General features: G+C 34.1%; 1 protein-coding gene across 3 annotated transcripts in view; it reads right to left on the reverse strand.

Moving 5' to 3' along the window:
* The window catches only part of slow (epidermal growth factor-like protein slowdown), a 385,029-nt gene that overhangs the window by 5,714 nt on the left and 360,786 nt on the right, over positions 1-18,529 (reverse strand). For all 3 annotated transcript variants that reach the window (XM_072542802.1, XM_072542803.1, XM_072542804.1), the window contains 5 exons: positions 7,659-7,766; positions 4,740-4,856; positions 4,451-4,672; positions 3,423-3,499; positions 3,226-3,342 (listed from right to left, as the gene is read on the reverse strand). In XM_072542802.1, the coding sequence (XP_072398903.1) occupies positions 3,226-3,342; positions 3,423-3,499; positions 4,451-4,672; positions 4,740-4,856; positions 7,659-7,766 (641 nt within the window). The remainder of the gene's footprint in view (positions 1-3,225; positions 3,343-3,422; positions 3,500-4,450; positions 4,673-4,739; positions 4,857-7,658; positions 7,767-18,529) is intronic.

Below are 18,529 nucleotides of genomic sequence, written 5' to 3' on the forward strand. Positions count from 1 at the left end.
ATATCTGCCTTAATTTCTAATTATATGTCCCAAGTACTGCAGCTTACGGCCCTTCACGATGTTGACCAAATCCGCGGTTGTGTTCATCCTTCACAGTACTTCTTCATTGGTGACGTTGTCTGTCCATGGTATCTTCAGGATCCTTCTGTATAACCATAGCTCAAAAGCCTGAAGTTTTAATAGAGTTTCCGCCTTTAATGTCCACGTTTCTACTTCGTATAGAAGCACTGAGTACACATAACATTTAAGGAGCCTTATTTTTGTTTCTAGGGTGAGGTAATGGCTCTTGAACACAGAGCTCATAGTCAAGAATGCACTTTTTGCCTTTCCGATGCGATATTTAATCTCTTGGGTATTGTCCCACGACTCATTGATTATAGTTCGCAAGTAGTTGTACTGTGGGACAGGTTCAATTCTCATTTGGTTCACATACAGATTTGCTCCAGTTATGTTTTCCTTGCTGATGATCATTAGCTTGGTTTTGCTGGTGTTTATATCCAGTCCAAATGTTCTACTTGTTTTCATTATTTTGTATATTAAGTTTTGCAGCCCTTCTATGGTATTGGAAAACATTATTCTACCATCTGCATACCGCAGGTTATTGAGCTTGACTATTTATTGAGATGCCTTCATCAATATCTTTTAGAGCCTCTTTAAAAATGTGCTCCAAGTACAGATTAAATATCAGTGGTAAAATTATGCACCCCTGTCCCACTCCCCTTAAGATTTTAACCTAATCTGTATATTCTCCATCTATACGGAGCACCGCTGATTGATTTCAATACAGGACAGCTATTATTTTTAAGTCTTTTCCGTCAATCCCTGTCCTCTTCAGCACTTCCATTATTTGTTCATGCCTGACTCTATCGAAAGCCTTTTTTTAGTCTATCGGGCATGCAAATATATCACAGCTGACATCTCTACATTTCTGAAACATTACCTGCACGCTAATAAAGCTTCCCTCGTATCAACGGCGTTCACAAATTCAAACTGATTTTGTGGATGACTTTTAAAAACAGCTTTAGCAGATGACTTATTAGGCTTATGGTCCTATAATGTTCATAAACTTTTGCTCCTGGTTTTTTGGGCAACGGTACTCCGATTTGAGCCACTCTACTGATATTTTTCCTGCCTTATATATATTTCATTAAATATTTCAGTTATTATTTTTATTTGTTCTGCATCTAATAGTTCCAACAGTTCTGCAGGAATTTCATCAAGTCCCGGGGCTTTTTCATCCTTGATCTGTCTGACGGCTGCTGTTATTTCTTCTGGTAGGATTTGGGGACCTGAATTTTATTCAATGGTGGGCTCTTGTATTGTTCTAAGGTTATTGAAAAGTTTCTCCAAGTGTTCTTCCCATACTGTTTTTTTATCTTCTTTGGTTATGGCAAGATTGCCTTCATCATCTATTATTTTTCCGCTGTTGCGTTTTCGGAACTTTCTAGCTATTTCCTTCACCTTTCTCTGAACATTGAAGTTATCATATCGACTCTGATACTCCTCTATTTCTTGACATTGTTCTGTTTTTTGTTTCTTTTTGGCTTCTCTTATTTTTCTTCTGACGATGATATGTATTCTCTTATATTCTTGGAGATTTTCTTTGTTTTTTTTTCTCTGATCCATAAGTTCAAGTATTTTATCGGCCATCCACGATTTCCGTTTCTCTGTATCTTTCTTTAGGTGTTGTTCTTTTATTTCTCTCACTGTTTCTTGTATGATGGTCAGACTTTTCTCTATAGTTCCTGCATTTTTGCATTTTACGTAGGATTTACTGGACAATATTAAAAGACAAATACCAATTAACCAAATAACAGATCTCTCTAGAATATAAAATGTACGATTGGGAAACCAGAGAAGCTAATAATAGAAGCACCATGTTACATACATGGATAGTCAGAGACTAACTCGAATAGAAAGAGCAGGTACAGGTACCAATTATCAGGAAAGCCTTTAAACGATGAGGCTGTAAACACAAATATGATTAGAGGCTTAAAATCCTAAAAAATGCCCAAGATCTAATATATGAAGAAGTTATTATATCACGTGATATTCTAAAAATATCTACAATTACACTCCAAATAGATGGGATTCTTGTATACTGTTCAGTCTGGCTCTGAAAAATTAATACATTTGCACAAATCACAACCACTGGTTCAATATATAACAAATCAGTCCAAACCCATGAGCACGCTAAGCTGCAATAAATATTTTCAATATATATCATAAAATTTATTTCAAAAACAAATTTGTTTAAAGTTATTTATTTCAGAAAACTCCAACACAAGTTCACACAACTTTGAGCTGATAACTGGTAAACTTTTCTTTAAACCCAGTTCAATAGAAATTTAAAATAATTGCTGCAAACTTAAAAAGTGTCTTTCAAATTAAAAAAAAGATGACTAATTTTAGAAACCATAACCCCTAATCTGAGCATTTCTGTTAAAAAATGGGAAATTAAAAATCTTTAGCTCATCAGGTAACAGAAGCTTTTATGAAACATCAGATAAAAAACTAGAAGAATCCAGGTATAATAGCGAGTAACCAAGTGGAGCTTTTGTAAGAGTAGATTTTAATTCACTAATCATTTTATAGAAATCTTAACAAGGCAGGATGATATCAGTATTGTTGGGAGAGTGAAAAACGCTGTACGAGAGAGGTATGTAGCACTAAAAGAAGCGACTATAAAAATAGGCTTAACGATAAACACCAACAAAACGAAATACATGAAAATAAGCACGCAACCACAAATCCCAAGGCCACTTGGTGTAGAAAATGACGTCATCAAAAAGTTTAAGAATATGGATACTTGAAAGTGCTAATAGAAGTGAATCTAGGGAGCGGGAATGACAATGGAGTGTGGGGAAGACGATACAGCTTCAAACTTTAAGTAAAATTCATTAAGGTATTACGTCTGAGGTGAGTAGCGCATGTAATGCTGATGGAACAAACTAACCCAGCTAGAAAACGCTTATTGATAGATCCATTGGTCAAAAAATAAGAGAAAGACCCAGAACAAGGTTCATTGATAACGTCTATTGAAATATGGGAATACGTGTTTGAGGAACGAAGGCGATGGATACGAAAGACTGGAGAGAAATTTTTGAGGAGGATAGGACCCACACAGGGCTGTCAAGCCAGAATGATAATTATACTACAAACATTAACAGAGAGATAAGTATAGTGTATAGCATATTATTATAATGTAAATATATTGCATATTACCACATCATTTATTTTATTTTTAAGTGTATTAATATCCTGCGAAATCGAATCCATGTCCTTGTACACATTCTGGAGATCATTTTTGGAGACATCATTTTTGTGGCTTTCACCCATCATCTGAAAATTAAGGAATAATAAATAAATTAATTAAACAATAGTTTATATAAAATGATTTGATCTAAAAGAAAGTTTATTACCGTTTCCAGCTTCAATAATCGCTTATCCAACATTTCGAATTCTAAATCTTTTGCTTCTATGCCTCCATCATTATCATCTAAAAGAAGAGCAAAAAGAATCGAATTAATAATAAATGTTTATCGTTAAGTTTGTTAAATTGAAAAAATATATAAAAATAACATCGACGACTTTAACTTTGAAAGCGTAAAAGAAAAGAAAATTCGTTAATAAATCTGTAACATTATTATTGCATTTTTTTTCCATAAAAACTAAGACCAAATGGAACGGCAACAATCTAGTTGAACAAGTGAAAAAGTTTAAGTATTAGGCTGTTAGATACATGAAACCTTAGACCAAGAACAAGAGGTTAAATGTAGAATAGAACAGGCAAGAAATACCTTCTTAAAGATGCGACAGTTACTCACTACACGGAATCTTGATTTGTCCCTATGATACCACATGATAAAGTGTTATGTATATAGTGTACTATTACACTAGGAAGCTTGGACGTTAACAGTCAGCTCGTTACGAGGTTTAGAGAGCTTTGAGATGTGGGTATTTCGTCGTATGCTGAAAATTCCATGGACCGACCGCGTTAGAAATGAAGAAGTTTTAAGGCGTATGAATAGAGAACGTGAACTCACAGACATTGTCAAGAAGCGTAAAAAGTCTTATCTTGGACACATATTTAGACACGACAGGTATAACTTCCTTCAGCTTATTATAGAAGGGAAAATAGAAGGCAGACGCGACCCGGGTAGACGACAAATGACCTGGCTGCGCAACATCAAAGATTGGACAGGATTAGACTTTCAAAGTTTAATAAGGAAAGCCCAAAATATTGAAGACTTTGCAGAGGTCATCGCCAACCTTCGCTAAGAAGACGGCACCTAAAGAAAAAAAAATGGAACGGATTTTAAACGTCATGATAATTTATTTTTCTTAAAAATAATTTCAATAAAATGCTAGAAAAATTTAATGTTGCATTGACATTTAAGAGTCATATATAATTTAAGAGCCTCAATAATAAACATTTTAACATGCATACCTTCTTTCCTACAAGTTTGTCCGTCCTTTTGGAGCACAAAGTCTTCTTTGCACTGGCAAGTAAAACTTCCTAGAGTATTGTAGCATATTTGGTCGCAGGGTTTCTGTTCTTTGCATTCATCGATATCTATTTCGCAGCGTCTACCTGCGAACCCTTTGGGACAAGTGCAAAATTCGTGTTTTGTACAGCTTCCACCATTTTCACAGCCTTTGGAACAGTAAGCTACAAAATTTAAAATAATATAAATAATATACGTTGATAATCAGTGTATTTCTAATACAGAACTTACGTTTGGTGATGTCGAATTCACATTGTTGTCCTTCAAAACCCTTTGGACAACTGCAAGTGTCTTTAGTCTCCCGCTTTAAACATTTTCCACCATTTAAACAATGTTTTCGGCAGTCAGCTAAAAATATCATTTACAATGTTAATCTATATTTACAGAATAGTTTAATATTTAATACAATTGTGTATCACGAAGAACTGTATGGAATAAACAATCTAAACAAACGATGAAACGTTAAATAACGTGTAAATATAAAGATAAAAGCAGTGATAGAAAGAACATTTTTCAAATAAAGAGCGAAACTGGGCCAAATATATTAAAAGAAGAAATAAAAAAACAGAATAGAAAATGCTAAGAATGGAAAAGCAAGTGGATATGACGAAATCTCTAGAGAACTAGACATACAGTCCATAACTAAAAGAGGAAAGCGATTTTAATACAAAACACAATAAACACACCAGGCATAAAACCATTATAAACGAACCAGGAATGAAACGAATACTTTAGTTGGACAAACAAAAAGGGAACACTTGCAGAGCTTCTCAAAACAGATGGAAACTACCAACACCAGACATCACGACAAACGAAGAAATAAATATTGAGAAGGAAAAGGTAAAGAAAGCATTAAGGAATTTAAAAAATAGAAAATCATAACATGTTAATTTCCAAAAAAAAAACAAAATGCATGGTTACATTTACCAAACAGCAAATTTACTAAGGTATAAATTGGAGCTGGAAGGTCAGATAATAGAAGAAGTGATGGTATTTAAATATCTAGGCATCACTAGAAGATGAAATGAGTAGAGTAAACAGAGCCGCATGTGGCCTTAATGAAACAATACGGAGAAATAAACATATCGCGAAAGAAATGAACGCGGCAGAAACACGACCAGACACAGAGAGAACAAAAGGATGTTAAAAACAACAGAGATGAAAACACTTAGAAAAATTGATGGTAAGACACTATGGGATAGCTAGAAGTACAAATATCCGACGTGGATGCAAAGTGGAGAACATCAAGAATTGGGTAAGAAATAAAAGTGTAGAATGGAACGATCGTATAAGCCGAATGACAACAAATAGAGTAGTAAAGACGACAAGAGAGGGTTCTCCAATAGAAAGACGATCAGTAGGAAGACCACGAAAACGATGGAATGACAACTTACTGGAGCTACAACAAAAAAGAGAAAAAGAAGAACTAGACTTGAACTGGTAATACCATTACTATACCACAATAGTGGCTGTTCACTATATTTATATTCACTACCTTAAAAAGCTAACGCAAAAGAATATTTTTAATAAATGCAGACAAAAATTCAGAAATATTAAGACACATTATTATTTACCAAATGATAAAAGGAGAACCAGATCCAGTTTAAACATAAATAAACACCTGTAATAGATACAGGTTTACAATTTCCACCAAAAATAGTAAGACTGACTAAATGCATACTCAATGATACTAAAAGTAAAGTCATGTTAGAAGGACGGGTTTCGGATAGCTTTATCACCAATAGAGGTCTGCGACAAGGTGACCAGTTATCAACAGATTTTTTCAATTTGATCTTAGAGAAGATTTTACGAGAATGTAACATCTACACTAGAGGCACAATATATCATCACAGGCATCAATGCGTAGCATATGCAGATGATGTTACCTTAATAACAAGGAGACCTGCAGAATTAAGAGAAATCTTTACTAGAATAGAGAGAATAGCCAGGAAATATGGTTTAGAAATAAACGAAGAAAAAACAAAATATATGGTGATGAGGGGAAACGAAAATCATCTAGGACAGTCCTTTAAGATACAAAGCCCAAGTAAAGAATATAACTTTAAAGTTGTTAGCCAATTCGATTACTTGGGAGTGACACTAACAAATAGGAACGAAGAGAACCAAGAAATCATAAAAAGAATGGCCAAAGGTAGTAAGAGTGCTGGGAGTCTGACTAAGATACTGAGGTCGAAGATAATATCCAGAACAGCAAAAAAACGAATATATACAACAGTTATCCGACCTACAGTACTCTATGCTAGCGAGACCTGGACACTAAATAAAGATATGGAAGTAAAATTAGATAGATGGGAACGAAAAATTCTTAGAATGATATACGGAGGTGTAAAAGAGGGGAACATCTGGCGAAGAAGAACGAATAAAGAAATAATGAAAATATATGGGCAACCAAAAATAACAAGACTCGCTAAAATTCAAAGATTAAGATGGCTCGGACATATAGCAAGAATAGGTATTTATATTAGTATTTATCAAATAATAAAATAAGAACCAGATTTTACTAATAGAAATTTTTAATACGGGAACCAAAAATAACAGTTGTTTGTTTATTTTATGAGGGGATGTTTTTAAGGTTGCAAATTTTTAACGAATGATAAGTTCTAATCGATAATAAAACGGACATAATACATTGTGAACGCACAAAAGTTCATTTCGAGCTGCTAAAAACTGTTTTTCTATCTTTTCGGACACGAACAGATAGTTTTTAAGGGTTTTAAGGGTAGGAAAGTAACTGTATTTCATAAATTACATCAAAAACTTGAAAAAAACTTTATTCAATAGCAATTTTCAGGAAAATCCATACAACCTCAAAAAAAGGGAGCTTTTAGCCCAATTTCACGCATTTTAAAACGATTTAAAACCTGAAGATTATTTTGACAGAAATTGCTGGAATTTAGGATCCGAGAACTAGCACCGGCTGTAGAAAACTCGCCTGTTATTATTATATATATTAATATTTTCTTATTCAGATCAATTTTATTTTTAATTTCCTCTACACTGTAGGAACGTTACCCATAAAACGAAATGTATGTACCTATGTGTTGTTTAATCATCTTAATCTTTGTGGTTTGTACCACAATCAACTTAGAGGCAATTATATTAGAAAGATACTTATTCACAGATACTTACGGGTATTAACCGGTATTTCGCACTGTAGACCCGCATATCCTTTAAGACAAGCACACATTTCGGGTTTAACACATCTTCCACCGTTTAAGCAGGGTTTGGTACAATGTGCTGAAAGGAAAAAAATTATTAAAAAACAGAAAATATGAATCATTATAAAACACTGATTATGATAAAAAAATATTGTTCTGGAGTTTTTATAAAATGTTAATAAAATTTCTGTTTATAATGAAGGAATTTACTAAGGATCCAATACTCCATAGTAGCCATGTTGGTTTATATGGAAAGAGTGTACCGCTGGAAGAGGAGCGCAAGAAGTTGATTCATGCTTGAAAGTTATTATTATTTATGGTCTGATTGGGCGATATGGGCGGTGGTCAGAACCGGAACCTAAAAATTATCCTTTTTCTCAAAAGTGTACTTAGAAACACATAAATCATTGAAAACAATAAAATTTAAATATCTGATGCCTGGCCATAGTTACTTACCCAATGACTAATTTTGCAAAGATTGAAAGTTCTTTAAAAAAAAAAAAGAAATTAGAATCTACACACTTAAAGAGTCGTTCACACACTTTATCGTTCACGAAATGGTAAAAAATTTCCTAGGCTGTAAAGAAATTAAGAAACTTATTACTAACAGAAAAATATATATACAAGATAATAAAGTCAGCTGGTTAAATGCCAGTGTAATTAAAATTATTAAAGATAACCCCTTTTCAATATTTTTTAAATCAACAACTCATAAAGAGGGTAAGTTTCAAGAGGTTGACATAAAAAAAGGCATAAGAGGAAGACAACAAAAATATACCCACAATTATTTTTCTTCAAAATTCGAACTTTTATATCCAGAAGGAAAAGCTATTTCCCACAAACAATTAGCTAATATAAAAAGTTTATTACCTCTTATTCTCAAAGATGTCCAGGACCTTTATAAAAAATTTTAACATAGAAATTTCGATGATGACGTAGATGGGTTTGGTGATGAAGCTGACTTTGAATTCGGAGAATAAGATTAGAATATATTACCACATATATTAATTTTTTTAAATAAAAATTGTTATATAAAAATATCCATGTCTCACTTTCCCATACATACCAAAAGAAACAAACGCCAAAATGTAAAAAAAATTTTTTTTTAATTTTAAAATTTTTTTAAACTATATATTTAATTCTAAACTTAAACTATATATTTAATTTAAACTAAATTTAAACAATATATTTAAATAAATGTAAATCGATAGAAGATGAGTAGCTTATCAGAATCTCATAACTTCAGAACTGAAAGAAGTAGAACATCTAAATGAAAATGCATTAGATATAGAGGTGACAAACATGCGAATAAATAGTCCGATTCGAAACGCTCATAGAAAATATAAGGAAAAAGGAAAAAACAAGATGGATAAACTTACTTAAGCTACTAAAGATCTTATAAACAAAAGAAGAGAATTGAAAGACAAATACACAGATAATTTTATAACACTTAGACAGTTAAAAAAGGATATCACAAAAGCCATTCGAAAAGATGTCAGAAATTACAACACTGAATACATAACTCAAGCCATTTATAAAAATAAAAGTTTAAAGGTTCTGCGCGGACAAACGACTGAAGGATCGAAAAATATTTGTAAACTTGTAAATAAAAAAGGAGAAACTACAACAAATAAGGAAGATATTTTAAAAACTGCTCAAGATTTTTACTCAGAATTGTATAAGCGAGAAGAACTTCCAGATCCTGATCAAAATCACATAACAAAAGTTCAAAATGTAGGCTCAGAAGACATCCCAGATATCACAACAGAGGAAATAAAATCAGCTCTCTCGGAGAAGAAAAACAATAAATTACCTGGAGAAGATGGGATAGTCATTGAACAAATCAAAGAAGGAGGAGAAACGTTAGTAAATGTGTTGAAAAATATATTCAATACTTGTTTGACAAGAGGCGTAATCCCCTCCCAGTGGCATAGTGCAATAATAACCATAATAAACAAAAAGGTGACATTTCAGACCTAAAGAACTACAGACCTATTAGTTTGCAGTCCCATACATACAAACTATTGATGAAGATAATAACAAAACGGCTTGTGAACAAACTGGATAGTTACCAACCTTGTGAACAGGCTGGGTTCCGCTCCAGATACGGAACAAATGATCATCTACAAAATATAAAAACGCTAATAGAAAAGTGTACAGAGTATAACAAGCCTATCTTTCTTATATTCGTAGATTATGAAAAGGCGTTTGATACTATAGATCATCATAAAATGCTTCGAGCATTGGCTAACTGCCGCATTGACTACCGATATATCGCCTTGATTAAAAGTATTTACGCCTTCATGAAGATAGCAAGAAGTTTCGAATAGAACGTGGAATTAGGGAATTAGACAGGGTGATAATATCTCCCCTAAATTGTTTACATCTGTTCTTGAATATATGTTCGAGCAAATGGAACGAGAGGATAATATGGGAATTAGTATAAATGGAGAAGATCTGAACCACCTAAGATTTGCCGATGACATCGTTTTAATATCTGATAGAGTTGATAAAGCTACAAAAATGCTGCACACGATCTATAAAGTGTCAAAAACAATTGGTCTTAAAATTAACACCTCAAAGACAAAATTTATGACCAACCTTGTAGTCAGCGGTAAAATTCTGATTGAGAGCTATAGCATCGACCAAGTAATAGCTTACAAATATCTAGGGCATGAGATTCGCTTAGGCCGAGATAATCAGACAACTAAACTACAAAGAAGGATAGGTCTCACATGGGCTGCCTTTGGTAGATTGAATAACATTTTCAAGTCTATTATCCCAGTTTGTTTAAAAAGAAAGGTTTTTGACCAGTGCGTTTTACCGGTTCTTTATGGTGCAGAAACACTGACTCTGACAAAAAGAACAATAAATAAAATAAGAGTTACACAACGCGCTATGGAAAGATCAATATTAGGTATTACCATCAGATATAAAGTACCTAGAAATAAGAAGAAGAACGGGAGTTACAGATGCAGTTGAAAAAATAGACATGGCGAAATGGGTTTGGGCCGGACATGTTGCCAGATTAACGGATGATAGATGGACCAGAAATATTCTGGAATGGCGACCAAGGCAAGAGACATATCGTAGCAGAGGACGACCACCGACTAGATGGCCGGATGATATCAAGCGCATCACCACAAACTGGATGCAAGAAGCTCAAGATATAAGTAGGTGGAAAATTTTACGGGAGGCCTACGTTCAGCAGTGGACAAATATAAGCTAATTGATGATGATATATTTAATTCGCACTTGAGCTATTCATATTACCGTCAAAACTTCTTTCTATTTGGATACAGTGATTTATAGTACAAATTATAAATTTAAGTGCGATTTTCTCGAAACATAAAAAGTGGCTATTGGCTCCTTTTCCAGTAACGCCCTAAAATTAATCAGTGACTAAAATCGGGATATTTTAGTGGGATTATTCAATAAAATGTACACAATAGAAATCATCATTAACTTTCCTGTTTAATGACAAAACTATTTGAACAGCCTACTATACGTATTTTTGCTAGTATATTTACAATCTTCAATTTTAGATTTCATATTCGGACAACCGGTATACATATTAGCCTTTAACCTTAGACATCATTTACACATTTTTCACATCTTGTCACATACCGCCAACTAAGAAAATTCGTTCCATTCATAAATCAACGCTGAATTTATTCAGTTGGTATACATGCTTCCTACGTTCACGTACGTAAAGTACATTTATCAGTCAAATTGCCACAAGAGAACGGTTTTAATGAAAATTCACTGCAAATTATTTGATAAATCATGAAGTGAATCCCATATTTCATCGTAATAATATGGAGTTGCTGTTCAGATTCTTAAAGCTAATGAGTATCTTGTAAGGTGGTAGATCTGTTATTATCTAATGTGGGAGATAATTGAAGCTTTCAAATCTGGTATTATTAATTTGATTTCGATATCACTTACACAGGATAATGTTAAAAAGTTTACAATTTATTGAACTACCACTTTGCTGTCTTCTTCTTTTTCTTAGTTAGCTTTTCTCTTTTCAGGGATCGCTGTTCCTTGCTTTTCGTGCTCCATCGGATCTTCTTCACCTAAACCTTTCGCTCTTAAGTCCTCTACCACACAGTTCTTCCATCTTCTCCTCGGTTTTCCTCTACCTCTTCTTCCATCAACTTCTACCTTCGTCCTCTATCCTTCTTCCCACATAGTTTTCATCTTAACGTCTGACATGGCCAAACCATTGCAGTCTTTGTTCTTGAACCTTTTTTTGATCTTGTCTCTTCTAGTCTTAACTAACATCCACCCTAACATTTTCATTTTAGCTAACCTTATCTTCCTTTTCTAGATAGTCTTTATGAGCCACACTCGTTCGCTTCCAGTTAAACAAACCAGCCTGTATCCTGTGGGCAAGTTCTCGATCTGGTGTCCCATTTTCCGATATGTAGAAGTCAAACTTTTTAAATTCTCCTACTCGTCCTCGCTTTTCTCCAAGCAATTCTACATCAGCAACCATTACTCTTCCTCCCAACCACATATACTCCGTTTTTGACCTGGTCCTGCTAACCTTAAGTCCTTCCTCTTCAATAGCCCTTCTTTAACACTCCAACTTCTCCAAAATTTCTTTGTTCTCTTCTACTATAACGATATCATCAGCAAAAGGCATTAATCAAGGAGCCCCCTCACTTACTTTCTCTGTCAGTATATCCATTACAAGATTAAACAGGTAAGGACTCAGTAAAGGGGCTTGATGCAAACCAACAGTCACTGGAAAACTTTCGGTCAATCCGTCAGCAGTCCTTACTTTAATGTACGCTGCCTCACATATATATCCCTCACATGCCTTACGTACTTCCAACGTAAGAGCATTCCAAACCTCCATAGGTAATCCATCAGGTTTTACTGCGTTACCGTTCTTTGTCCTATTTAACGTTTCGGCAACCTCATTTCTCGCTATCCTCGGTATTACATTCTCATTCTCACAAGATGTTTCTTCCATTCATTGTTCAAAATAATACCTCCTTCATTTCTGCCGTGACTGTTCGAGCTCTTATATATCTAAACTTGCATCCATCTCCAGGATCTCTCGACTTATTAGCTTTCCAACAAGTTTCCTGCACACAAAGTGCAACCAATTTTTCTCCTCTGCATAAAATCGGCGAGTTTTCTTCCTTTGCCTGTCATACTTCGGAGGTTAAGAGCTGCAACTCTGAGGACTAGCTTCTTTGGTCCCTTCCATCCTTTAAGGGGTAGGCCTAGCTCACTCATCGCAGGGCTCAGGCGAAGCCGCAACTTTGTATAATAAATAATAAGTTATTTACCTGTATTGTCTATATTTTGCCTATATGTTATTACCGTCTGCGTTAATTAAAATCTTTGGCGCTTTTTTCTTATTGTTTTTTTTTTCTTCTTCTTCTTCCTCTTTATAATCAATTCTGCTTGTTCATTGGCGGATTAATACCTCTATGGAAGGTTGTCACTCCATCTTTTGCGTGGCAACAAAAGCCGTGGAAGATCGGTATCTTGGAGAGCGGATAGAGCTACTGACATGTTCAAGGTGCATATTTTCACCTGATACCCTACGCAACAGTTTAGGAGAACAAAATATATCATCTTATACGGTCAGGCCCTTTATTGACCGCAGCTTATCGAAGACAACGCATAGAATTCTCTCGTGCTCATTCAGAATGGGATATGGAAGATTGGAAAAATGATCATGTACATATGTGTCTCGTTTTAAGAGATATTCACCTGATGGTACCCAAAGAGTGTGAACAAACTCTTCTAAAGTACAGCTTGGTGGTAGAGGTATATTGGTATGCGCCTGCATTTCTTTGAAAATAAATGTAGATCTTGTTATGTTAGGGGAAGGTGGTCTTAGTACTGATAGGTGAAGTAGGGAATATCTGGAAGAACATATTCTTCTCCTTCATCTTCCTCTTTATAAGCAATATTATGCTTGTTCATTGGTGGATTAATACATCTGCGGAAGGTTGTCACTCCATCTTTTGCGCAGCCGTCCAATACTTCTTCTGCCGATTGGTGAGTTAGTGATCTCTTAGTATTTTGACGACACGGGTCTCCTCCATTCTGCTTATGTGGTTATTCCATTCTTTTTTTCTATTTTGTGTCCATTTATTTATACACTGTACGTTACATTTTCTTCTAATGTCTTCACGTCTCTTTCGATATCTCAGCGCATTTCCCGTAATTCTTCTCAGTACTCTAATCTCAGCCGTTTCCGGTAGCCTTTGCGGTGTGGCTCTGTCGGGTCTTGTTTCTGAGGTATATGTCATTATTGGTCTTACACTAGGTTTATAAATTTTTGACTTCATCTAAGTGTTAATGTGTCTGTTTCGCCATGTAGTGTTATTAAGGCATCGTGCCAGTCTATTTGCTTTTTGTACTTTATCTCTCACTTCTTTGTCCAGGTCTCCATAGCTAGACAGTGTAATTTCCAGCTATTTTATTTCCATTACTTGTTCAATAATGATGCCATCAATTTCTATTTTACGTTTGGTTGGTTCTTTGCTGACTACTATTGTTTTAGTTTTCTGAGATGAGATTGTCATATTAAATTCTTTTGCTCTTATGTTAAATCTGTGAACCAGTCTTTGTAGACTATTTTTATCTTTGGTTATCAATATTGCGTTGTCTGCGTAACAAAGTATTTTTATTTCTTTGTTTTTCATTCTGTATCCTATTCCTTTGTTAATGCTTTTGATGATTTTATCCATAATTAAATAGAAGAGCATGTGGCTCAATGAATCCCATCGTCTTATTCCGCTGCCTATTTCTATAGATTCTGTAAGTTGTTCATCTATTCTGACTTCCATTTTGTTGTATTGATAGATGTTTTCGATAGTTTTTATAATATTTAGGGGAACTTTTCTACTCTAATATACAGGAGATGGATTACGTCTTTGAGCCTTACTCTGTCAAACGCTTTCTTACGGTCAATCAGACACAAAAATCTGCTCTATTATACTCTAGTGATTTCTCAGTAATTTGCTTTAGAACGAATATTGCATCTGTACATGATCTTCCACTACGAAAACCCTGTTGTTCATCTGCTAAACTTGTCCTTTGATTTATTAATACTTCTAAAATTTTAGTTTTAGCGTAGTATTTAACAAGTTTATACCTCTGTAGTTTTTGGCTGTTTTCATCTCCTTTTTTTGAATAGGAGAATTATTTCGCTCGTTCTCCAATCTTCCTGTATTTTGTTATGTTTTATAATTTTATTAATTAATGTTGTTAATTGTTCTGTCATTGCTGCATCACAATATTAATACTTTGTTAATTTTTTCCGCGCTTTGCTTATCACTGTTTATATTTATGTTAAATTCTGTTATATTAATATTGAGTATGCCAATAAGCCCTTTGTATGAGTCTGCCATCAAAATTGTATCATCTGCATATCAGATGCTTGATATTTTAAATCTATTAATTTTTATCTGCTTTTCTCACTTTGCACAGCCGATATACCAGAGATTAATAATACTACAATCGCTTCCTTTTCTGACGACGTAGCAATACTAGCTGTAAATGAAGATCCCATAAATGCCTCACAAAATATGCAACATCATCTGAACGTACTCATTGATTGGTATCCAAATTTAGAACAAAAGCAAACAAAACAAAATCAACTCAAATAACATTTACCAACTGCCACAACATATGCCCACCTATAAGAATGAAGAATGTAAGAATACCAAGAGTAACAGACGCTAGATACATTGGCCTCTATCTTGACCAACGTCTCACTTGGAAGAAACATATCCAAACCAAAAGTAGACAGCTCAACTTGAAATTCCGGCAAATATATTGGCTCCTTGGATGTAAATCAAAACTCTAAAACAAAATTCTTCTATACAAAGCCATATTCAAACCTATCTGGTTTTACCGACTACACCTATGGGGCTTTTTACCGACTACACCTGTGGGGCTGTATGAATCCAATGTCAATAAATGTCATCCAAAGATTCCAGTCTAAAGTGCTAAGATCAATAGTGGATGCACCATTATACGTAAGTAATCAAACACTTCACTACGACTTAAAAAGATTCCTTTCAAAAGAGAAGAAATCCATCCAGCCACGGAGTTAGAAAATGAAAGTACCACCATCAAAATAAGCTAGTAAGAGAATTATTCAACAATGGTCCAGCTACAAGAAGACTAGATAGAACCTGATCCCAGGTCAAAACTAAACCAAAATCGAATAAGGTGACACATCATTGGATGTATCTCCTTCACGCCCAAAACTTTTAACACACTTACTTAATACTCTCTAATAATGTAGATTTTAAATAAACTTCTATTCAAAAAGGGAGATAAAAACAGCCAGAAAACTACAGAGGTATAAACTTGTTAAATACTACGCTAAAACGTACAACTAAAATTTTACAAATGCTAATAAATCAAAGGATAAGTTTAGCAGATGAACAACAGGGTTTTCGTAGTGGAAGATCGTGTACAGATGCAATATTCGTTATAAAGCAAAGAATAAGACTTAAAGATGTAAACCATCTTCTGCATAATAGAGAAGTTCCGCCAAATATTACAAAAACTATCGAAACCATCTACCAAAACAACAAAATGGAAGTCAGAATAGATGGACAACTTACAGAACCTATAGAAATAGGTAGCGGAATAAGACAAGGAGATTCATTTGGCCCCATGCTCTTCAAATTAACAAAGGAAGAGGATATAAAATGGAAAACAAAGAAATAAAAATACTCTGTTACGCAGACGACGCAATATTGATAGCCCCAGATGAAGATAGTCTGCAAAGACTGGTTCACAGATATAACATAAGAGCAAAAGAATTTAATATGACAATCTCATCTTAGAAAACTAAAACAATAGTAGTAAGCAAAGAACCAACTAGATGTAAAATAGAAATTGATGGCATCAGTATTGAACAAGTAATGGAAATAAAATATCTGGGAATTACACTGTCTAGCTCTGGAGACCTGGACAAAGAAGTGTGAGATCAAGTTCAAAAAGCAAATAGACTGGCAGGATGCCTTAATAACACTATATGGCGAAACAGACATTAATACTGATACTGAAGTCAAGAATTTATAAAGCCAGTGTAAGACCAATAATGACATATGCCTCAGAAACAAGACCCGACACAGCCACAACGCAAAGTCTAGTGGAAACGGCAGAAATGAGAGTACTGAGAAGAATTACAGGAAATATGCTGAAAGATCAAAAGAGAAGACATTAGAAGAAAATGTAACATACAGTGTATAAATGAATTGACACAATAGAACAAAAAATGGAATAACTATATAAGCAAACTTAAGGAGACCCGTGTCGCCAAATAGCAAGAGATAAGTCACCAATTGGCAGAAGAAGTATCGGACGATCGCGTAAAAGATGGAGTGACAACCTTTCATAGAGGTATTAATCCACCAATGAACAATCAGAATCGCTTATAAAGAGGAAGAAGCAGAAGAAGTAAATAAAATTAATTATATAAACAAAAATTTATTTTCTTGTATATGTTTTTAAACGCTTTGCTAAATACTTCATTAAGAGTACAAATTGAATAAAATCGAACAAATTCCTGTAAAGAAAAAATTTTCCCTTCATACCACTATGTCAAAGTAAATAAATAAAAAATAATTTGCATATTTTGTTTTAGACTGCAAAATTGGATCTTTAAAATCTTTAACAATGTCTATTACCCAGTACCAGGCGATTATTCTTACAAAACAATATTTATCCTCTTACCAATAAACTATAATTACCTTGGGACAACAATAATGAACATAATAGATTTAAATGTCGTGTTACCACGCCAATTAGGACGATTTAATAAACAAACTGAAGTTTGCATAACTACGACACCAAAGAACACGCTTTCCTAGATACACACCCACCGCATTCTTCAATAACATTTTAAACGGTCCCCAAATGTACTTGTTGTATATCGATACCGAACGGATTAATCACCACCATAAAATGTGTAGTACAAAATGTAATGTGAAAAGAAAGTCCATGAATATATTTCGTTGCTTGTTAGATTGGAATGACTTGGTATTTTACGATATTACCATATAAATCTTGTATTCATGGAGTATTATCTTTATATGGTACATATCTCATTAGATCCTTATTATGACACTAAGAAGAGGATATACAACATTTTATAAATATAAGCTACATCTAATACCATAATACCATTATTTGCTGTATATACTGACGTAACAAAAGCATTCGATGATGTGACGGTAACTTACAGACATTCCGAAAATATTACTAGGAAAAAAGAGACATTATAAATTCTTTCACATTTTTTTTAAAACTTATTATTCCGGGAAGGGTCTATCTATCTATTGATTTATACAGCCCTTGCTGTCCAATTTTATAGGCCTCCTCTTCCTTCTTCCACGTTTCTCTATTGTATGCAGTTTGTATCCACTTCGGGCCTGCGTGTTTCTTCAAGTCTAACCTTCTCATTTGTGGCCTTCCTCTTTTTCGTTTGTAACTATATGGTCTCCAGTGTATAATCATCTTATTCCGTCTGTCGTCTTTCTGTCTTATGGTATGTCCAGCGAACTTCCGCTTAAGTTTTGCTATCTGCATTAATACATCGGTAACTTTTGTTTTGATGCGAATCCAAGTATTTCTTTTCTTGTCTGATAGCCTGATGTTCAGCATTTGCCTTTCCATGACTCTTTGGGTCTTTGCTGTTTTCCATGTTTTTCTTTGTAAAAGTTTGAGAACCGTAGGTGAGAACAGGAAGTATACATTGGTTGAAGACTCTTTTTTTTTAAATATTGGGGGTATTTTTTATTTTTTAGTATATAGGAAAGTTTTCCGAAGGATATCCAAGCCAACCGT

The sequence above is a fragment of the Diabrotica undecimpunctata genome, chromosome 9, assembly GCF_040954645.1.
Source record: "Diabrotica undecimpunctata isolate CICGRU chromosome 9, icDiaUnde3, whole genome shotgun sequence".
NCBI classification, from domain to species: Eukaryota; Metazoa; Arthropoda; class Insecta; order Coleoptera; family Chrysomelidae; genus Diabrotica; species Diabrotica undecimpunctata.